The 21846-nt window shown below is 61.2% G+C and overlaps 1 protein-coding gene across 3 annotated transcripts in view; it reads right to left on the bottom strand.

Annotated features, from left to right (window-relative positions):
• The window catches only part of OLFM1 (olfactomedin 1), a 37047-nt gene that overhangs the window by 13653 nt on the left and 1548 nt on the right, over positions 1–21846 (bottom strand). The window contains exons 1-4 of one of the 3 annotated variants that reach the window (XM_045467780.1): positions 11313–11588; positions 9248–9397; positions 4388–4543; positions 2197–2416 (exon numbers count right to left, since the gene is read on the bottom strand). In XM_045467780.1, the coding sequence (XP_045323736.1) occupies positions 2197–2416; positions 4388–4543; positions 9248–9397; positions 11313–11462 (676 nt within the window). In that variant the 5' untranslated portion in view covers positions 11463–11588. Of the gene's footprint in view, positions 1–2196; positions 2417–4387; positions 4544–8673; positions 8793–9247; positions 9398–11312; positions 11589–21846 lie in introns of those variants that run through there. The other 2 variants (XM_045467781.1, XM_045467783.1) reach the window with 2 other exon arrangements.

Here is a 21846-nt window from a genome sequence, read left to right as displayed (position 1 = left end):
TGCTTGCCTACCTGTCACCCCCTACTCTGCCCCATGCGGTGTGCAGCCATGATGGGAACGGTGTCCCTGGACTTCCACCGCGACCCCGGGGCGCGGGGACTCCTACACCCTCACCGTACACATAACGCAGGTGGCAGTGCCTTGGGAGAGTCACACGGCCACAGAGCAGCACTTAACTACTTTACCGCACTGCCGGCCCCAGACCGGGGGGTTCTCCCGCTTTGGCGTGGTTTACCTGAATCGCCCGGGTGCTGGTTAAATGCAGATCCCGGGGCCCCACCTGCAGACTCCGATTCAGTGGGTCTATCTACAAGTCAAGGTGTTTCTGAACAAAGAAACGCAGAGGCGAGACCACACGGCTGCGCTCCCGACACGTAGAGAATGCGGTCCCCGGGACTGGTCCTCTCTCTTCGCTCCCAAATCAACCATTTTGGCAGCCCCAGGGGAACCACGTGAAAGCCCCAAGGTTCACAGTTGCAAGGAAAATTCACGCAGCTTCTAAAAATAGGCCAAGTGTTTTTAGGGGGTGGCATCCCCCTCGGAGAGGCCTGCGGCTTCTCTGCCTTGGTAACTTTCCACTCTGAATTTCCGTTTTGCTCCCTGACCCCTGACTCGGAAAGCATGGAGGTTTCATCGCCATTTCTCACTGTATACACAGTCTATATCCCAGCGAGGGGAAAACATAGTGAATGAGCCTTCCCCCACCCCCAGAGTCCTCAGAGGCTGGGACAGACCTCTCGGTGGGGGTGTTGGCAGGGTGTGGCCAGAGAGAGGCGATGGTCAGCGTGGGGTAATTGTGGCTAGAAACCCAAACCTGTGCCCAATGGTAAGAACCACACAGCCCATCGTCTTAAACACAGCCCCATCACTGTGAACATTCGAACATCCACACGGACCCCTGCAATGTCAGAACAGGTCCCGGGTCCCCCAGCCCCCGACACTGGGGTGCGGTGAACCACGTCACTGGAAAAATGCAGCAGACGATCCCTCATATGACATGGCGTAAGTGCCCACGGTAAACCAGATTAAACTCCCGACGCCTCTCGCTGTCCCCTCCGGGGCTGAGGTATGTAACAAGCGTCTGCCTTTGCTGAGGTGCCTAGAACGGCATTTGAGATAATCTGGATGTTCGGACCGGCTCAAACGGGTGCGGGGGGGGGGGGGGAGGGGGCCCTGCCGACTCCTTCCTCGCTCTCTGGACATTCCCTTTCACCTCACAGCACTAGGGACTTTAAAAAGTATTTGTGACCTTTGGGACGTTGTAAGTTTATAAAGAGGCATTTGGGGTGTGTTTTTGTGTGTGGGGGGAGAGGGAACAAAAAGGGAATCAAGTTAGAATATCAGATAAAAACCTAAGGGAAGCTTCTTCATAAATCAAAATGACCCTCCATCACGCTAAGAAGTACACGGCAGGGACACGAACCACCTTGGTGTCAAAAAACAGTAGGTGAGAAGGGCCAGCGAGTCTCGGTAAGAAAACCCAAGAATTAATTGGAAAAACTGAAACGTGCTAGACGAGCGGACCCAGACGCTAACGAGCCACGACTTGTGGAAGCAATCCACGGGAGAGTTGACAAGGCGAGCGGGTATTCGATCCCAAGAACCTGAAGGGGTTCCCCCAGCGGCGGGGGTCCTTCCCGGAATAGGACAACGGGGTGGAGGGGCCGGTGGGCTCAGAGGAGCTGCTCTATCCAGGCTGTTAGGAGGGACTCGTGCCTTTACTCCCCGTCAACGGCAAGTCCTCTACCGCGGTGTGACTGGAGTTTCTCTTCTCTTTTATTCAAACTACGCCTGATGCGTTCTCTTGGGAGTTTCCTCAGCCCCTGTCCCCAACCCGGAGAGAATCTGAGATGTACGTTTCCAGCCCTATGGAACTTGTGTCCTAAACTCACCCGGGACACACGCGCGCGCACACACACACACGCACACGCTCATACACATCCTTCAGATGGTGTGTGGCATCTGATGCCTTCTCCAGATGTGCGACTCCACGGGGTCTGTGAGCTGGCCTTCTCTGCACAGGGTGGGACAGTGCCCTAGCCTGAGTGCCGCCTACCGGGGAGCCTAGGCGGGAGCCCTGCCCGGGGCCTCTCTGCAGCCAGGCGGGCGCTGTCCGCTTCAGCACCACTCCCTAAGCCTGTGTGGGAGCGGAGGTGGGCGGAGCAGAGCCGCGCCCCCGCAGGGTTCTGGTCCTACCTAGTTTTTGCATGCATGCACGGAGCCTTTCTTCAAGATTGGACACTCTGCTCTGCAGTTCATCGTAGTCATAGGCGCCAATCTCCTCTTGCAGCTCGTTAAGCACTGACGTCAGGTTCTGGACCTCCTCTTTAAACTGCAATACCAATTTGGCATCGGCCTTGTACTCCTCCAACACAGGTATCAAAGGCCTAAGTTCATCCATTTTCGCTTTTATCGCCTGCAAGGTTAAAATAAGCTGGGTTCAGTGCTCTGCGTGCAAAAACTTGCCACACCCTGCCTTGGCCTGGCTTCTCTCCCTGGGTGAGGGAGGGTGTGCACCTTCCTGCTTTCTTTATAGGTTTATGTATTCTGGTCCAAACGGGGTAGAAAAGCATATTAAACAGTCTCCGGAACACCAACATATTTGGGAAAGTCTTTATTGTCAGTTTAGAATGCAACATCTTAAGGTTACATGCTTTTAGTCACACACACAGAGTTTCTTTTTTTTTTTTTTTTCTTTTTCAAAAAATGCATTGACAAGGGTTCAAACTATCCATGAAATGCATCTACAGTCACATGCAAAAGAGGATCCTGGTTGTATTCAAGGTTCCTTAGTGATATGGTGCTAAGTATTGGAAAATAATAGCAAAAATGCATGGTTGCCCAAGCTCTCTGACCCTCTTTCATGGTTACATGGGAGTGGACTGCCTCTTCAGTCAGTGCAGCATTGAAAAAACGCTTTTAAGTTAGCCCTGCAAGCAAGAAAATGAAATACTGTTGAAGAGCTGCCTCACTAGCTTGCCTTAAACAGACAGCCATTAATAGACAAATATTTTCATGGTCACTTAAAAAAAAAAAAAAATCACACTGCAATGCTAGATTCCGTCCAAACCAACTGCTTTCACAGTTACAGAGCTTCCCTCGCAATTCCTGTTGAAATTCTCAGTGCAATTAAAGCATGGTCAAAGGCAAGGGGCTGCTTCTCCTCCCCCGGGGCCACACTGCCCCCAGTTTTGGAACCGGGAGGGGGATGCCTGCGTGCACAGTACCAGCACCGTGCGGCTAGCCCTCGGCGGCTAAAGGCACCCTTGTCTTTAGGGGAATCTGAGTCTACCACGGAGATGGGAATGAATGCTGCCCTTTCAGGGAGAGACACAAACTCTTTTTGGTCAAGCAGGTCAAAATCTCTCTCTGAGGTAATTCGCAGTGACGTGTCAGGAGCAAGGACAACGTGTTCACCTGCCTCCGACGTGAGCAATCGCTTCATTTCTCCTCAACAGGCTCAGGCCTGCTATCGTTTTATTTACAATATAGATTTATGACTTCGTTAGCCTGCCATTTTGCCTATATAATGTATCGCTCTTAAAAGCGGATTAGTTCTTGCTTCATGCAGGGAGCACATCAAAGGAAAACATTAGCATAAAAAGGACAGGAAGACAGAGCATCAGCAATTTCTAGTCAAGCAGGGTTGTGTAATTTGACCTGTTCGTTTATATCTGGGCTAGATTGCTAATTAACATGCATGTATACCTTAATTGAGGTGCGGATCATTTTTCAATTTGAACATTGTGAAGCTGACTAAAGTAGAAATGTATATATATACATATTTCTACATATGTATATATAATTTTAGGGCCAACTCTGGCTTTAATGTCCAGAGTTACCCGGGGGGGGGGGTGGAGGGGGGGGAGAAACACTTACCAGGAAGTGAGAAAGATGTTGGTGTCTCTCTCCTTCTTCCCTGCAAATCTACAGTGTGCCTTGTCATAGCTAAATTAGGTCAGATGTGAAAAATTGCCCTGAGTGATCCCTGCTCAGAAACGGCTCTAATCAATGAAGCTAATCCTCGGCTAATGTGATTTACCTGCAGCAGCTTGAGAATGACAACGACCAATCATGTCCCTTCCCGGCTAATCTGTGACCTGGCTCGAGAAGCCAGGTCTGGGGATCCCCCCGCACCACCCCCCCCCCCCGCCTCGGAAGCTCACGGGGGTCTGAAAGCCATTCCTCAACCCGCCCCTTTCAGGGTGTCATTCGCCAAACCAGGGCGGGGACAGGCTGCCTGTCTATTTCTAAGGACAGCGGCCCCCTTGCAAAGGGCGATTCTCGCTGGGCTCCTCCCCGGGCCCCCGGTTTCTATTTCCAGAGGGAAGGGGCGAAGCCTGAAGGGAAACCAAGCCCGGTCTCGGAGGAGGAGGGACACACTTACCTTGAACTGCCTGGCCAGGTGCTGCCTGTGGCTCTCCTCCACCTGTCTGAATTTGGACTCCAGCCCCTTCATCTGGTTCTCCATCTTTTCCACGTACTGTAAGTCTCTCTGAGTCCGCCTGTCCAGGACCTCTATGGACTGAGACATGTTCTGCACCTGTCAAAAAGGCAACAGGTTCAAGGAAGGAGCCGTAGCAGGCGCCCGCCCATCGTGTTTGCCTTCTAATACACGACCGCGACCTTTTCCACACGGCCAACACACAGGGAACCAGAAGCGGCCCACACATCATTTACTAGTTAATCACCAACACCGGGGAGTGTTATGACCAAGGACTCCCCAAACAGAGCAAATTGCTTTGGTAAACATTTCGCCTGCCACGTTCCGGAATGCTTCTCCTTGCAGCCGGGGCTGCCAATCAGGGGTTCAGGAGCGTCAGGTCCTCCCTGGTCATGGCTCCAGGCACATGGCTCTGGGTGGCTCTTTTTCTTCCCTGTGTCAGGGATCGTGTTTAAGTCTCTCTACTCTGCAGGATGAAACCAGTTAGGCAGGCACGCATACCAAGAAAGACGAATAGTGCCTTTGGGCTGCCCCCACCCCAGGGAGAGCCTCTCTCTCCTCCTAAATCTCCCAGCCGTCCTGTTGCCAAGGCTGATGGCAGGAGCGTGGAACCAAGGAACAAGAGAACTGTTCTCCCTGACTCTCTATCAACCCCTTTCCCCATCCTGCACACCATCCATCACGCCCCGCGATATCACAGGTAGATGACTGCTCTGCAAACATGTACATTCCGAACATAGAGTCAGGAATCGATCACCCAGCAAATGAATAATCACTGTTTTACATCTTTGCAGGCAGATCAGAATTGAGTCTAGCCTCAAGATGGAACTTTAATATTCAACAGGATTCCAGGGAGCTTAAAAGAAAACAGTTTCAGGGCAGCCACCTGCCAGAGCGTTTTATTTTCGGGAAAGTGGCTCGTGCTCCTGGGCACAGGCATTTGGGGCGGTGGGGAGGCAGAACGGAGCTCAGGGTTGCTGCAGCGGTGTTTGGGTCATTTTCCCCAGAGTCCAATCCAATTACGAGGGAGGACGACACCTTTACAACCGCGAACTTTCAGCTCTGACATTCCGCTGCCTTTGAAAACGCTCTCCCTTTTAGAAACAGAATCATTGGGGTATGGCACGTGGCCGGACTTGGCCAGTGAAAAGCTGATAGTGGTTCGGTTTCTGTGCCTCCTGTGCATATCCTCCACCCCCACAAATAAAATAAAATAAAATAAAGTAAAATAAAATAGCACATCTAAAAGACTTCTCAGTGGGAGAAAAACTGATATTACTCATTGCAGCACTTTGAAACGCCTGGAATTTTACGGTTAGTTATTTAACAGTAACACACAAACTCAGTTTAAAAATTCACGTTTGTAAAATACAATACGTGGGTGACTCTGACTCTCTCTGATCCTTTCTCTTTAGACGTTTCACGGGGACCCGGAATATATTTGCTCTCTCACCTTCTCTCTCCCTGCCCTCCTCACACCGAATAACTACAGCACTCCCTTTGAGAAGAGTCGTGAGTTTTGGTTACCTTAAAGCCCAGCCCGAACACCACCTCCTCCGGGGAGGCTTCCAGGATGCGCCAAGCCAGGAGTGGCTGCACACTGCTTGGAAACAGCACTACCTTGTTGGCACCATGCCTGCAGGGCAGCAACCCACTCATCTGCTTCAACAGATGGGTGGGAGGGGGCTGGGCCTCACTCACTCCTGTAACCACAGCATGAGGCCCACACATCATAACATGGGGAGTGTCCCCCCAGCAGCCACAATGCTGGGAGCAGGAACGCAAATGGCGCCTCCGGTCCAGACCCCTCTCCCCTCCTCTCCTGGGACATCCGATTCCCCAGGAGCAAGGGCCTCCGTGGGCAGAGCAGAAGCCACTGGGTCCGCCGGCTCCAGTCTCCAACCGCCAACAGGGGGGCCACACGCTGCACAATGGGCTTTTCATTTGCCAGGGAAGGAAGGCTTGTAACCAGTTTTAAATAAGAGCAAATTTAAGATTTAGAAAACAAAATTTAAGGATGCCAAGCTACCCAGCTGCCTTAACAGAAAACGCGACTCTCCCTCTGCCTCTCCCACCTCGAGGGAGGGTGGACCCTCCTCTCGGGCGGGTCACAAAGCAGGAGGGCACAACCACTCCCAGGTGAGCCAGAAGACCCGGCCCGGGGCCACCCGCCCTCTCTGCCGCTGGATGTGCCCCTGAGAAGCAGACCTACGAGCTCAAGGTCACGCAGCTGCTAAATGACACCGACCCCCCCCCTCCCCCACGCTCTGCCCAGCGTGGGAGCAGGAGCTGGGAAAGCGGGGGAGGGGCAGCGACAAGCAACAGACACACCCGGCCTCCAGGGATTAGCGAACCGCTAATTATTTACTGAATGTCTTCAGTGTTCCAGGCAGTGGGCTAAGCCCATCACGTCACTACTCCGTTCAAGCTCGATGAAACCCCGGTTGGCGAACACCATTTCCGGTTCCACTTTCTGCATAAGGAGAGCCAGGCTCAGAGAGGTCGAGCAGACTGACTGCCGCCAAACGGCGGCCAGCCACGATTCAAGGCCTGGGCCGACTCCAAAACCCACGCTGCCAAATTCAGGGCAGGTGGCTTCCTCGAGGGGAACAGAAACAGAGCCCCTGGCCCCCCCGCAGGCCTTTTCCACTCTGTGGGTTTCCAGGGGCCCTCACCACCCCCCCCCCCCCCGCCCCCGGCCCCGGCCCCGCGTCAGAACCGGGCTGCCGCCAGGGCCCCTCCCAAGGGCTCCGGGCCAGTGACAGTCAGAGCCCCGGGCGTGCGGCCCACGACTCCACCGCGGGAAGCCCCCCGGGTGGGTTCACGTGAAGCCAGGCCGGGGAGACACAGAACTAGACGCGAGGTGGCCGGCTGGGACCCCGGCCCCACCGACGGCACGCACGATCAGACCTGCACAGCTCGGTGCACGCTCCCCACGGCAAGAGAAGGGGGGGCGGCGACCGGAGGGAGGCCCCACGACGAGAACGCTGAAGCCCCCTCGTTTACAACAAAAGCTGCTGCCCTCTGAAAACACGGTGCCCACCGGGGTATAAAATAGGGCCTTAAATCGTTAAGCCGTGGCGCGGTGGCGTCTGTAGGCAGAAAAGAGGGCTCCCAGGCCGGCGCTCCACCGGCTCTGAGAGCTTTCTGGAATCCAGAAAGCACCTCCCCCAAGAGCTGGGAGTTCTTCCTCACGGGCCCCCAGCCCCGCCCCCCAGCCCGAGCACCGCCCCCCCAGCCCCGCCCCTCAGCCCGGACCCCCCAGCCCCGACGCCAGACAGGCCCCCAAGCCCGGCCCCCCCAGCCCTGCCCCCAGACAGGGCCCCCCCACCCCAGCCCAGCCCTCCGCCCGACCCCCCCCTGCCCCGCCCCCCTCGGCCCATCTTGGCCCCGCCCCCATCCCCGCCCCCCAGCCAGGCCTCAGCTGTCCCAGAGGCCCCTTCAAGCTCCACCTCCTGCCTCTGCAATTCTGAATAATTAAAGGCCCAATTAGGCTTTGGTCTAGTTTGGTGTTAATGAACGTTTGTGGAATCTGCTAAATGCGTTTCACATTAATTCTCTGCAAGTGATGTACTGGGTGGGCTAGAGATGAGAACAGAGACCACACTGTCCTCAAAGGGGAGCGGGAGCCACAGCCCGGGGCTGCCCAGAGCCTCGCCTCCCTTCTTCCTCCCCACGAGCAGAGCTGGGAGCGCCCCCACCCCCCGCCCGAATCGCTCACCGCCCCCTTCCCTCCACACTTCGGGAAACGGAGGCCAAAAACTGGGACCTGCCCGGCCTGCGGTCCTGTGAGGGGTGGTGGTTGGGCGGGGCCCAAACGAAAAGGTCCTGACCTAGCACCAACAAGGCGGTCCCCCTGCCAGCGCCCTGACGGCTCGGCTCGGCCGGCCGGCGCCTCCCCTCGTGTCCTCAACAACGGCCAACGTACAGTTTTACTGGCGTGTGGGATGTGTACGTGGGATGTCCACAGGGTATGTGTGGTGTGTGGGGGGGTGTGTAGGTGGCCCTGTGCATGGCGTGTGCGTGTGCCTGTGCGTGTTGTGTCCATGTGTGTCCGTGGGTGGTGTGTGTGCGTGCACAGCTCTGGGAGGGGGGCGGAGGACGCCAGGCGGGGCACCGCTCGGCGGTTTGAGTGCCGGCCCCCCCTCCCCCCCAGAGCCAGCTGCTTGGCTCGGGACAGGTGGTCCACCCTCTGACTTCCACTCTTGAAACGGGGTGAAAAATCTCACCAAGTTTACATGATCCTCGTGGAGATTATTTGCAACGATGGCTTCTGAGTGTGTATTTGAGCCACACGGTGCCGTTCGCAGTGGGTGCAAAGGTGAGGACCCAGTGTGATTTTGCTCCCGAAGGCCTGCTGTGGTGGGGGGGGGGGGCAGGGGGAGAGCCCCAGGGGCAAAATCCAAAGGGCTGCAAGGACGCCCCCCCCCCCCCGCGGAGCTGCTCCGAGACAGCCCCCAGCCCCCTGGACTGCGGGTTTAGGGCATCGCCAGGAGGGACGGAGAGATGGTGGCAGCGAAAGAAAGCACCCCGCGTCCCCGCACCCCGCTCCCACGTGGCTCCTCAGGGGAGCCTGCAGCGACCAGCGGGGTCTACTCGTCTCCTCCTGGGCCATCCTTGGGGGTTCTGCACCCATCCATTCACTCAGTCACTCGTTCACAAACATTCTGAGTGTGGACGTGCCACGAAAGAGGGAGGTCTTGAAGCAGGACAGACCCTGCAGGCTGGCCGAGCCTTGGTGCTGGTGTGGGCACGCACACACACACACACACACACACACACACACGCCCCACACGGACTCACCTTCTCCAGCAGCTGCCTGAGCTGTTTCGTGCGGGCGTCCCGTGAACACATGGTCTGCTGGGGGGCGACCACTGTGCAGATACACCTGCCCTCGCTGTCTTGGGCAGAACTATAAACCTGCCAGCTCTCCTCGGGGTTGGTGGGCAACACCTGGAGGTGGGGGGGTGGTGAGGGAGCGAGAGGGAGAGAGAGGTCAGACCGTAAGGCAGTGCAGCAGGAAAGACACCCGGGGAGGACTGTCAGAGTCCAGCCTCCGGGAAAAAAGGGCAGAATCGGTCCAAAGACGCGTTGGTTCTGACCACGGGGAGGGAAAGGGGCCCCCGAGAACAAAGGGGCGATCTCCTATCAGGGTCCCCCGGGCCAGAAGGAAGTGAAACCGACACGACTCTTTTAATTCTTTTTTTCAAATCCCGGGGATTTTTAAATTCCAGGGATGTTTGGAGTTCTGGCATCTGACCAAATTGATAGGTTAGGAGGACGGGAGGGAAGAGGCCGCAAGCCGGCGAGGAGCCAGGGAGGAAAGCAAGTGGCTGGTTCACTCGCAGCACGTAATTCAGAAAGAAGATCTCCTCCCCACAAGGCACGCAGGGGTGGCTGGCGCAGCCTCGCTCCGCCGTCCCTGACGCGAAGGGATGTGGCACCCGCGGCAGAACCCGGGATCCAGCCGCCCGTCAGCCCAGAGCCGCAACGCCCTGAGCCCCGACCGTCCCCGGCACCCCGGCAGAAGCCGCCGGAGGAAGCGCCAGGCTTCCGACCCGGCTGCCACGCGCGGTCCTTCGGTGGATGTCACCAAGTTTCTGGCGGCATGGCGTTCACACCCAGCCTCGGTCCCGGGGTATGCCCAAGGACCCAAGGAACCGGAGCCGTGTGTGGCCGGTGTCACCTTGCCGCCCGGCTCGGGTCCCGAGCGCCAGGGACACAGGGTGGACGCTGCTGTGGGAAAACACTCCCTGAGCACAGACCCTCCCCGGCCTGCCCGGCGCCTCAGGTCACCTCCCTGCTATTTTTAGCCCGGCCCGGAGGAGAACCTATAGTAGTCGATACATTTGTTTCATTCATTGCCAACCCCAGAGGCTTAGGACCCAGACCCGGGAGCAAAGTCATTGTGAGAGCACTGGAAGGAAGCACTTGAAACGGCAGGTGAACGTGACAAGGGTCTCAGGAGGGGCTCACACGGAGACCTGTGCCCAGGGCAGCAAAAACCAGGTGGGAGAGGAGCCTCCTGCCCGCCCCCCTTCATTCCCCACCAGGAGGGACCGGCCTGGGGTCCTTCCTTCCTCCCTTCCCCTCCCCTCCCCTCAGGGCTGCTTCCCGCTCGGCCTGCCTCCCAGTGGCTCCAGCCAACATCCGACTCAGGCCTGCCCACAGGCGCCCCGGCCACTGGCCACCCGCCCCCTCCCCCCCCCCCCCCCAAGGCCTTGATGAGGGAGGAAAAGCCACCTGGGAGGCAAGGCAGAGGGGCAGAGGGGACAGGAGGGGCCAGCTCCACAGGCAGTGCCCCCCAGGGCCACTGCACCCTCCCTGGCCACCACGGCCGGGACCGTCAGGGACCTGGCTTGGGGACTCGCAGCGGCCAGCTCCCCCAACGGCCGCTGGCCCACTCCGGCAGTGGCAGTCCGTCTGGCTTTGACAAAGTAGGGCGGGCTCCGCTCGAGCCCTGGCTGGACCAGCCCTGACAGGGTGGAGCACGGCGTCCCCACCCCTTACTTGCTAAGTGACCTTGGACAAGTCCCCAAGTCCCCTGCCTCAGTTTCCTGACCTTGTCCGCAAAGAACTTAATATTAGTTGATGCGGACTCCAGGCCTCCGAGTCCCTGAGGCCCCCTGCCCCGAGAGGAAACCCCGGCAAAGGAAGGAGGCGCGCCCCTGGGGGACCGGGGCGGGGTGCCGGCCGGCGGGGCAAGCGCGGGGGGGCACGGTCACCCCTGCCGGCGGTAGCGTGGGGGGGGAGCCGCCGCCGGGGACCCGTGCCCTTGGCCCCGCGCCCCCGCTCGGCGCCGCCCAGCCAGGGGTCGGGGTCGGAGGGAGCGGGCGGGAGGGCCCGCGGGGTGGCGGCGGGGACTTACGCCGGTGCTGCGGTCGAGCGTCCCGCCGCTGGCCGCCGAGAGCTTGGTGGTGTTGAGGCCCACCAGCGAGGGCAGCGTCTGGGACATCCAGTTGGTGATCATGGCCATGGTGCTCAGCACAACCCCGATCTTGAGCAGCGGCACCGACATCGCGCCTCGAGTCGCCTCCTGCGCCCGCGCGCGCCGGCGCCGGCTCCGCGCCCCCGGGCAGCCTTCAGGCGGCGGGCACCGCGGCGGGCAGGGGCGCCCGGCCGAGTCCCCGCGCCCCTTCGGCCCGCCGCCGCCGCCCGCCCGCCGCCGCCGCCGCCCCGCGCGCCCCGGCCATGGCTGCGCCGCCCCGGGCGCCGGGGACGGTGGCCGCTGCCCGCTGCCCGCTGCCCGGTGTCCGCGGTGCCGCCGCCCCTCCGCGCTCCGCGCCTCGCCGCCGGCTCGGGCTCCGGCTCCGGCTCGGGCTCTGAGCGCCGCGCGGGCTGCGCGCGGGGGCCGCGGCCGGGAGGCGGGGACACGGCCGGGCGGCGGCCGACGCAATCTGCCCAGGAAATGGGTGGATTTTTCCTCTCCGCTCCGGCTCCCCGCCGCCCCCTGGCTGCTGGCAGCGAGGCCTGCAAACCCCAGTCGCCAAGGGATTGAGATGGGTGTTCAGGGAGGAGAGCCGCCCACCGCCCCCAAGTCCTAAAATCTCGGCGGCCTTAGCGTCCAGACTCGTGTCGCCGCTGCTCCCTCCCGGCGGCCGGAAGGACTGAGCGAGGCCTGGGCACCCCTTTGGGACCCCCGCTGGCCACCCCATCGGGCGCTCAGCCCTCGCCCTCGCTGTCCTGGACCAACTTGGGGGGTGGAGGCTCCACGCTCCCCGCCAACCCTGCCTCCCCCGCACTGGAGCCCAGCCGGGAAGGGGTCTCCAGCCCCAGCGCCGGGAGGGGAGGGGAGGGGCTGGAAAAAGGTGGAAAGCGGAAGGCTTTCTGGAATCCCCGGGGGTGGGGGGTGGGGGGTGGGGGGTGGGGCAGGTGCTCTAAGGCCTCTGGGAGGAAAGGAGCCTCCTGGCAGGTGCAGCACCCACCAGTGTGGGCCCCTGGGTTGGGGTGGGAGGGGTCCGAGGGCAGGGCAGGAGCTGCGTTTAGGTTTGGGCTCAGGCATCTGGGCAGGAGAGCCGAAGGTGCCCGGCCCATGAGGAGTGTGGAGCTGGGCCGGGCCTTGGGGTGTGTGGTTGGGGGCAAGAGAGGAGCCCGAATCCTGGGGCCCAAGTGGAGGGTCAGGGCAGCCTGGCCTAAGTCCCCAGCCCTCCGCGGCATCACGGCAGGACCCGCGCACGTCTCCGAGGCACGGGGCTGACTGGGTCGAACACCTGAGCGCGGCTTTAGCATTTGCAGGAGCCTTTAGGGGATGAAGGGTCTGTCCGTCCTCAGTCCCTCCCACTAAGCGCCCCCGGAAGTTTGGGAACCATTCCCCAGATCACTCACGACACTCTTTTCTGCCTGGGTGAAAATAAATCTCCCTTCCTGAACGGGGATTGGAAGGATCCGGCCTTCCCAGGGGCCCCCGAAGATGGACACCACCTTCCCAGGGCGTCTGTGTCTGTTCCATCCCCTTCGGGAGAGGGGACGATGACAGCCAGGATGGTCCTGTGTGAGACCCCGCGGAAGGGTTTCCTGATTCGTTTTCCCCAGGGGCACAAGGGAGTGCAGGTGGCCGGTTCCAACCGTTGGGGAAGGGCGCCACCTCCCAGTGTGAGCCGGTACTGCAGGCTCCGCGGCCAGCCCGCCCGTGCAGGTCACACCAGGCCACACGCGCAGGCCGGTGCGAGAGGCAGCATTCACGCGACTACCGGAGCTCAGCCTCCTTCCCCTGCCAGCGCGTGACCAGCAGATTCAGGGCCGCAAGCCACGCTGGCCCAGATCACTCACGCTCAAATCCCACTGCAGGCAGTGGCCGCTTCCTTGGCGGAAAGAATCTCCGGTCGAGCCCAACCCAGTCTGCAGAACTCTCGGGCCGTGCATCTGGAAAGCGGCAAGGGCTTGGATACAGCCTGCCGTGCAGCCCGGGACAGGAGCGACGCCAACGCGGGAGCCGATTCCTGGACACTCGCCACGGCCGGGCACCGAGCGTGAATGAAAACTCTCTTATTAGTGGCCAACACGCCGCTGCCAGAGAGAGGCGTCTCGGACGAGCCGCTCAGCACGGAGAACGCAGACTCAGGGCAGGCGGCCTGGGTTTGAGCCCTGGCTCTGCCACCGGGGGCTGTGAGACCCCGGCCGAGGGGCTGGGCCTGCTGTGCCTCAGTTTGCCCATCTGGGAAACGGGCTCGCTAACAGTAACAGTAACCTCTCTCTCCGGGGTACCGTGAAGACAGAGCGCGTTAGTGCGGGAGCGGGTTTGGCGCCCGGTAACGGTGCCTTTCCCGGTCACCCCGCTTGGCAGGAGACAGCACGCACTCGCGAGGCCCCTCCGCTGAATGACCAGGGCTCAAGTGCATGGCAGGGCTGGGACTCGTGCCCCGGGGGACCCCTGCCGCCCCTCGTGACAGCTGCTGCTGTTGATACGGACGCACAAGTGCTCAGAAGATATCGCTGGACACGAAAGTAATCCCCCCCCGACCAGAGCCCCATTCGAGGAGGATGAGGGTCCAGATGGGCAGATAGAGAGAATTAAAAAAAGGAAACAAAGGAAGTTTGAAGGGCACCACGTCCGTCAGGCTCCTCAACTGAGAAACCCAAGACCAGGTAGTTTGCGACGACAGGGCCGACGCTGCTCTGGGGAACTCGGGAGGCGGGAGGACCCCGGGACCCACGAGCTGCTTCGGCTCCACCCGCCCGGGACCCCCTCCGACCCTCGACCCTCGACCCTCCTCGACCCTCGCGCACGGGCACTGGGGGCCGGCCTGGGGACGTGAGCCCTGCAGCCATGCTGGGGGGCTGGGAGCGTCTGTGGCGTCCCCTGAGGTGTGGCTGGGAGGCCGTCTTTGTAAACATCGGGCTCTGGGTGACTCCCACGGGGTTTGCCAACTGTGGACGGTGCCTCGGAAGGGCTACAGCCGCCTGGGAGCCGAGCCGACCCTGGAGGTCAGAGAATTTGAGCGGGACTTGGGGCGACAGCTGGCTCGCACCCAGCCTGACGCCTGTCAGTCCCTCCTCACCACCTCTGCATCCCTTTCTGTGTTTATAAAGGAGCAAACAGAGGCACCATTCACATCCCTCCCTCCCAGAGGGCGTGTGTAGACAGAAAAGGGGTGTGTGGTGGGTATAGCCCTGCTCCTGACCCACAGTGAGCCTGCGCCCCTGCTGCCCTGTCCTGCACCATTGAGGCCCTGCCCTGCCCTGCCCTACACCCCACGCCCTGCCCTACACCCCTGTTTCCCTGCACCCCTATGCCCTACCCTGCGCCCCTGCCTCCCTGCCCTGCACCCCTGCCTCCCTGCCCTGCACCCCTGCCTCCCTGCCCTGCACCCCTGCCTCCCTGCCCTGCACCCCTGCTGCTCTGCCCTGCCCTGCACCCCATGCCCTGCCCTGCACCCCTTCCACCCTGCCCTGCACCCCTGCCGCCCTGCCCTGCACCCCTATGCCCTTCCCTGCACCGCTGCTCTGACAAGCTGGAGGTTGGAGGTAAGTCACTTCTGACTCCTCTAATCCCAAACCAAAGTCCTCTCCGGGGACTGGAATCCATGAGTCAGTAGGAGAGACTCTTGCTTTTAATGCATTTGAAAGGGTCATCCGAGAAGCCTTGAGCAAGTGTAATTTGATTTAGGAGGCCACACAGTATTTCCGAAAGCAAACTGTGCATTGTTGAAGAGTGAGGCATTTGGATTAAAGGATCCTTGGCGTCGGCCAACCCCAAAGGTTCCTGAGGAGGAATTTAAATCCCAATTTCCACACGGCTTCCCTGAAGCAAGGGCTCACTTACGCTCACCACTCTCAATAGCCACCGTAACACTAACTGAGCAGGTGCTGTGCCCCAGACGCCCTCACGCCAGCGGCATTGTGTCCCTTGATCCTCACGGCCGCCCATGGGCGATGCTCTTGCTGCATCAGGCTCGGGAAGACGGCAAGACCTTCAAGGTCATGTGGGGAGCCGGCCGTTCCCAGGACCAAGCTCAAAAACGTGGCACACCTCTGCCTGTCAGTCAGACGTCACGGGGTCTGTCTGCTCCGGCCGCTATGACAAAACACTGCCGACTGGCAGCTTATGACGGCAGGCATTTGCCGCTCGTGGTTGTGGGGCTGGAAGTCCGAGAGCAAAGGCACTGGTGTGGTCCAGCCCTGGGAGGTCCTGCCTCCCGGCTTGTGGCCTGCGAGGAGGCACGACGTCGGAGCATCTCCGTTCTACAGACAGAGCACAGGTCCCCAGAGTAGGGACTCGCTCAGGTCTGGGCCTTGGCAAAGGGACAGCCCCAAAGAGCAAAGTTTGGATGCCCTTTTGCTGTGGAAAAGCATGCACATTTTCCCAGGGCGCCTGCGTGGCTCAGTTAAGTGGTGGACTCCTGGTTTTGGCTCAGGTTCGTGGGACCGAGCCCCCGTGTCGGGCTCTGCACAGCGAGGAGCCTGCTTGGGATTCTCTTTCCCTCTGTCTCTCTCTCTCTCTGCCCTTCCCCAGCGTGCGCCTCCTCTGTTTCTCGAGAAACAGAGACAGAGCGTGAGCGGGGGAGGGGCAGAGAGAGAGGGAGACGCCAAATCTGAAGCGGGCTCCGGGCTGGGAGCTGTCGGCACAGAGCCCGACGCGGGGCTCGAACTCACCGACCGTGAGATCATGACCTGAGCCGAAGTCGGACGCTCAACCGACTGAGCCCCCCAGGCGCCCCAGGAGATAAAGTCTTTTGAAGAGGCATGCATATTTTTCTGAAGCTATCCGCACATAGCCGGGGTGGAGGAGAGAGGGAGGGCAGACGGAAATGGGAGAGGGTTAGGGGGGCCAGGTGGGGCTCCTCTGCTCCCTCACCCTGTGTGTGCCCTTTCCATCACTCTCCTGCGGGGGAAGAGCATTTCTGCAACAGCGGAGGGTCTGGTCTGGAGCCGGGCACCTTGGGACGTTTGTTAGCCCGGCTGCAGAGCGGAGAGCTGACCCATCCTGCTGCGAAGCCTCCTCCCGGGTCCCTTCCTTCCGCCGTCCATGCATGCGGGCTCGAGGTCCTGCGGAGCTGGGACTCACGGTGTCTATTCCAACCCCCCGGGAAAGAGCAGCCACTTCCCCATGGGACAGTGCTCTGTGACCCGCAGCTGTCACCAGGGCCGCTTCTTCCCTCAGCCACGACGCCCCCTTCTCGCCCTCAGTCCCCATTCTTTGTCCTTCAGAGAGCTGACCGCCCGTGGCCCCTCCCCGCGGCCCCCCACACCCTCTGCTCCTCCTCTGGAAAGTTCCATGCTGTTTTCATACACGTTGCCTCAGACGGACTTGCATCCAGACCGCGAGGCCACGGCCGTGTGTCCTCTCAGTTGCCCAGCGGAAATGGGGTCCGCTTCTGGGAGCGGCGCTTTGGAGGCCCCGGACGGGACGGCCCTGCAGGCAGGTCGCCCTCTGAGCTGAGCTCGTGGGTTTTGGGGGCCCCCCAGACATTACTGCTTCCTGTCGCTCGTTAAGGGAAGTCACCATAACCGACTGAGGAGAGTGGTCTGGTTTCTGCTGAATTTAAGTCATTGATCCGGACACGGGTTCACGGATTCCAACAGGGCTCAGAAGGCCAGGTCTGCAGGACCAGGGTGCTGCCCGATGCCCCTCCCTCCCAGAGCACACACTCCGCCCCCAGCCCCGCCTCCAGCAAATTAGGACTCTGCCTGATGGGGGGGACTCCGCCTCAGAAACCTTCCCAGCCAGCTCTACCAAAGGGAGGCGTCGTGTCTGGAGAAATCGAGTACCTGGGTGCCACGTCCCCGCTCGCTCGCGTCCGACTCTGCCCCTAGGCAGGGAACCGGAACTTTCCTGCACCCGGCGGGGCCGGCGCTCGGGGACTCACGTCTGAGAGCCGCGGATTGTTTCTGAAAGCCTGCCTCTGTTTCTTCTCCGGGACCTGGTTCGCCGTCAGATTTAGCACCGACACCCTGGGGTGCTGAGTCCGCTACTGATAATATTTATAAATATACCTTGGCTTCCTCTCCGACCCTCAGACACCCAAACCATCACTGAGAGCCAGAGGGAGTAACTTCGTGTCCTTCCGGAACCACCCATGAGAGCCATTTTGCACACCGGAGGAGTCACTGCCGTGAAGTCCAAGCTCCCGGAGGGCATCGCGCCCGCCCCCTAAACCCGCAGGACCGGAGCGAGACGGTCTCTGTGAGCGCCACGCCCCGCGCATCTGAATGGGGACGGAGCCAGGAGATGCGCCTCGGTGCGGCCACCCACTCTCCTCCTGGCCGCCAGATTGTAGATGTCGTTAAACCGCGCACAAGGAGCACACAGGCCAAACCCCTGTGGCCAGGATCAGAGCAAGCGGGTTGGAAAGCTCGCGTCTTCCAACACTGCCCGAGAGCTAAGACGGCAGCTTCACCCCAGTCACTTGGCAGGTGTCCCAGGATGGAACCTGGGCACAGAGGAAGGGGGAGCTGCGTTTGCCAGAAGACCCCGAGCGGGGCCTGGTCCCTCCTCCCCAGCACTGTCTGAATCACGCCCAGAGCCGCACGGAGCTGAGTGTGTGTGTGTGTGTGTGTGTGTGTGTGTGTGTCCCTGCCCGCTTCCTGGGCTCAGCCGTCAAGCAGACATAGAGCTCCCTCCCGGACCCCCATTTTGTCCCTGAGAGCGTGCACTCTCCAACGCCCGGCGGGTGGACACGGGGACTTGTTCGAGGCCACCCGCCCTTCGCGGTGGGACGGGCTCCGCAAGGTCAGGGTCATGCCAGACGCTCCCGTGCCCTGCTGCCCCCCCTTCTAAAAGCCGAGCTGGCAGGTGGAAGCAGGCAGCGCACGGGGCCCCGCCGCGGGAGACACGGGAGACACCGCCGACGGGCTGCCCCGGGGCGCTCCGCGAAGCTCGGGGGTCTGGCGCGTCCCTGCTGGCTGCTCAGTGGCACCGAGCCTCCCCTCCACGGCTCATGCGTTCACTCCGTCTTAACAGAAACACGAGCTCAGGTGTCTCAGGCGTCAGACGGACCTGGGAGCACACCGAGGGGTCTGTCACTTACACGCTGGGCCGCCAGACGGGCTGCGTCATCTCCCCCAGCCTCGGTTCCCTAACTCTGAGGGTGGGGATACGGCACGGGGCTGCTGGCCTCGCCGCCTCCTGCTCCAGGCGACGCTCCTGGCGGGCAGCGTGGCGCAGGAACCCCCCTTGCTGGTGTCAGCCCCTGTTCCTCGTGTGTGTGTGGGGGGGGGTCGCCCGAGAGGTGAAGGGACGGGTGTTTTCGGGTCCCACCTGCTGCCCCCTCCCTCAGCCCCAGTGGGAGCCGCACTGGCCAGCGGAAGTGGCCCTGCCGGGGCAAGGACCCTCAGGCTGCCGGTTTCGGGGCACGCAGGGCGTCCTCGGTGCTTTTCTCCACCGCCGAAAATCGGTTCCTGTCCCTGTCAGCCCGGCTCACGGTTGCCATATGCGTCTAATTCAGTTTAGCTTGTAATTAGTTTTGTATCACTTTACACGGTGATGTTAATACTGATTACAGGGCCTGATAACTTTAGTAATAAATACAACCCAAGGCAGAAAATTACCTTTCTTTTTATCAGGGAAGGCTGAAGTCAGCGCGGGGAGGAGCACATTGCTTTCGGACTTGAAGCAGCCATCAGCGAGGACGATCTACAGCTTGATGCCCACCCCCCCCCCCTGCCCCGGGTGTCACGGCGCCCTCCTGCCCGGAAGGCGGCCGCTTGGGAATCCAGAGGACTCCTCCCCGGTGGCCTACCAACCCGCCGGCCGCCTTACATGCCGTGTGTCGTGAACTGACCGGTTTGGGACGAGACCCCGGTGCTCCTGAACCCCCACCCTGCCTCCACTCGCACTCCAGCGTCCAGGGCACCCGTGGGGTCATCGGCCCAAGGTTAGTCTAGAGCAGGCCACACAACGGGGCTGTTGCAGTCTAGTTACGTTAGCTCAGGGAGCGGGCTGGGTTTTCCACCGCGGGACCGGCAGGATCTCAGGAGGAGAGGACGGATTTGAAGTGATGGGTCCCGGTGGGATTCTGGGGGCTAACCCCCACGCCAGCTGCTCTGTGACACCCGCCCTGTCCGTCCACAGCACTCCCACCCCTCCCCAAAGGGGGTCGGGGTTTGCTCTCATCTGGGCTCCGGCTCCCGGCCCGGCCGTGCCAGCCACAGCGACAGCAGGCCACAAGGGCACTCTGCTCATTGTTCACGGCCGGAAGGCCGTCACGGGTGTGCGCGTGGGGGGCTCACGTCCTTAAGAAAGGCCAAGCCCGGCCTGGGGCTCGCGGTAACAACAGAAGCTCTGCGTCTCTGTTGCAACAAATCCCATTCCTCCACACACCCTCCCTCCTGCCTCGGCCGGCCTCCGTGTAGCCCCTCCGCCCCCCTCCCCGCCGGCTCACGGCCGGACGCTCGAGCAGCCTCAGGACCGAGGCCGCCACCTTCCCCGATGCTCAGCCCCGCTCCGACCCCAGAGCCCTGGGCCCACACGGTCTCCTGCCCCTTGCAAAGCCTCGGGTCCCACAAAGCCTGTCGGCCCAGACGCCAGACCACAGGGCTCGGACGCGTCCGCACCCTGAGCCCAGGTCTGACTGCGCTAAACCCGACCAGCTGGCGTCCGAGAACAGCACGAGACGGGGAAGGCGAGTTAGCGGCCGAGCAGGACAGGGTCTGTGTGAGGCCACCTCTTCCAGAGTCATCCGGTTACGAAAAGGCGGACGTGCAGGCTGAGAGGTTAAGAGCTTCCCTCAAGGTCACCTCGATGGTGCCTGGTGGGATTGGGGTACGAGCGCGGGCAGCTGGGGTCAAGGTCGTTGCTACAGAGCCCCCGCTCATTTCACACCTTCATATGCAGGCAGCATGCTTCTATCGGTGGACCAGGTAGGCCTGGGGCCCAGGAGGCCCCACAGCCTGACTCCCCCAAGAGGGAGGGGGCGGCTCCCCCGTGCCCCGCTGGGACACTCCCAAAATCCTTCCCAGGAAGCACGAAGCACCAGCCTTTCTTTGGAAATCACGGAATAAGGCCAGGAAAGGCCTGTCTGTCTGAGGACAAGCTTCAGCTGGACCCACCGGCCTGGCACATAGTAGGCCGTCTGTCACTGGTTGGCATTCGGCGGCGCGGCTCATCATCCGCGAGCTGTCGGGAAAACAGGTGGCTCGGCCACGCGCTCCTCTCCCCCGCCCGGCCGCGAGCACCCTTCAAGCAGCGTGGGTACCAGCCCCACGTTCCTGACTCGCTCCCGCTGCAACGCGGGCTAACCTGCGAACGCAGCGGCCCTGGAGCCCTGTGGGCACGTCCCTGGAAAGGCCTCGAAGGGGGGTGTGTGTGGCCGTGGGGGCCACTTACAGAAAGTGGGAGAGAAACGGAGGGGGGTGTGGGGGGAGACAGACACCTCGCGGCTCAGCCGCCGGTGCTCGGCCCGCCCTCTGTTTGCTTATCTCAGCCACTGACGAGTGCACTTGGCTTTGCTCATGACACCTGGCTGCCTGGGGCTGGATTACTTTGGGATCAAGAGAGCAAGACTTCGGAGCGTGGTTGTGCCAGTAGCTCTCAGACTGACCTCGGCCCAGCCCTGGCCCACACCTGCTCCCCACTCCACTCCCCACCTCACAGGTTACTGGTGGCCACTCTCTGACCCTTCACAGGCTGGGAACAGCCGGGAGCGAGCTTACCTGGTTGAGCCTTTGTTCTAAGATCCCACTGGGATACGGGACGATCGGCCTCCCACAGAGGACTCTCTAACCTCCCAGGGAGGGAGGGGCCGGGCCTCCTGGCTGCACCGAGGGACACAGTCCCCTGAGACATCCCACAGCTCAGCCTCAGAAAACATCAGCCCCCCCCCCTTCCGGCTGGCCCAGGGGAGGGCGCGGTCGTGGGGCGCTGACCTGGGTCCTGAAGAGGACCCGGAAGCAGGAGGAGGAGGAGGCACGTGTGCGTGCACAGGGCTTGGCTGACACCCCCCGGGGGCCGGAACCGGCAGCGTAGCCGGGCAGACGCCTTCGCCACCGAGACAGAGCTTGCAGCTGAAGTCGGACCGAAAGTTTCTTCCAAGAACAGGGGATCTTTACACAGACGTGAGGAGGAGACCTCTCGAGGAAAAAGCCTGCGTGGTCTGGGAATGGAGACTCGGGGTGCCTGGAAGTGAGGAGGCCGTTAAGGCTCGGAGGGCGCTGGGGGCGGCCACGTCCAGGGCCACGGACAACCAGCATTCTCTCTCCCAAAACGTCTAAATAAGGCACACGCTACTCACTACCTGCCTGGCTCCTTGCTGCCCACGTGTGCTCCCGTCTGTGGAGTGTGAATGTGTGAGTGTGCACGTGCGTGCGCGTGTGCAACTGTCCCTCCACGCTACACCAGCCCGGCCTCGGCCAGGCTCTCCCCACCGCCCAGGAAACTTCTCTCCCGGAGACCACGCGGCACCTCTCTAGGGGACCCGACCGCCCGATGGCACCGGGGCAGGGGTCTCTGAGGGCGGCTGGGACAG

This window comes from Leopardus geoffroyi, chromosome D4, assembly GCF_018350155.1.
Source record: "Leopardus geoffroyi isolate Oge1 chromosome D4, O.geoffroyi_Oge1_pat1.0, whole genome shotgun sequence".
NCBI classification, from domain to species: domain Eukaryota; kingdom Metazoa; phylum Chordata; class Mammalia; order Carnivora; family Felidae; genus Leopardus; species Leopardus geoffroyi.
This window is presented reverse-complemented; position numbering and strand designations above follow the sequence as displayed.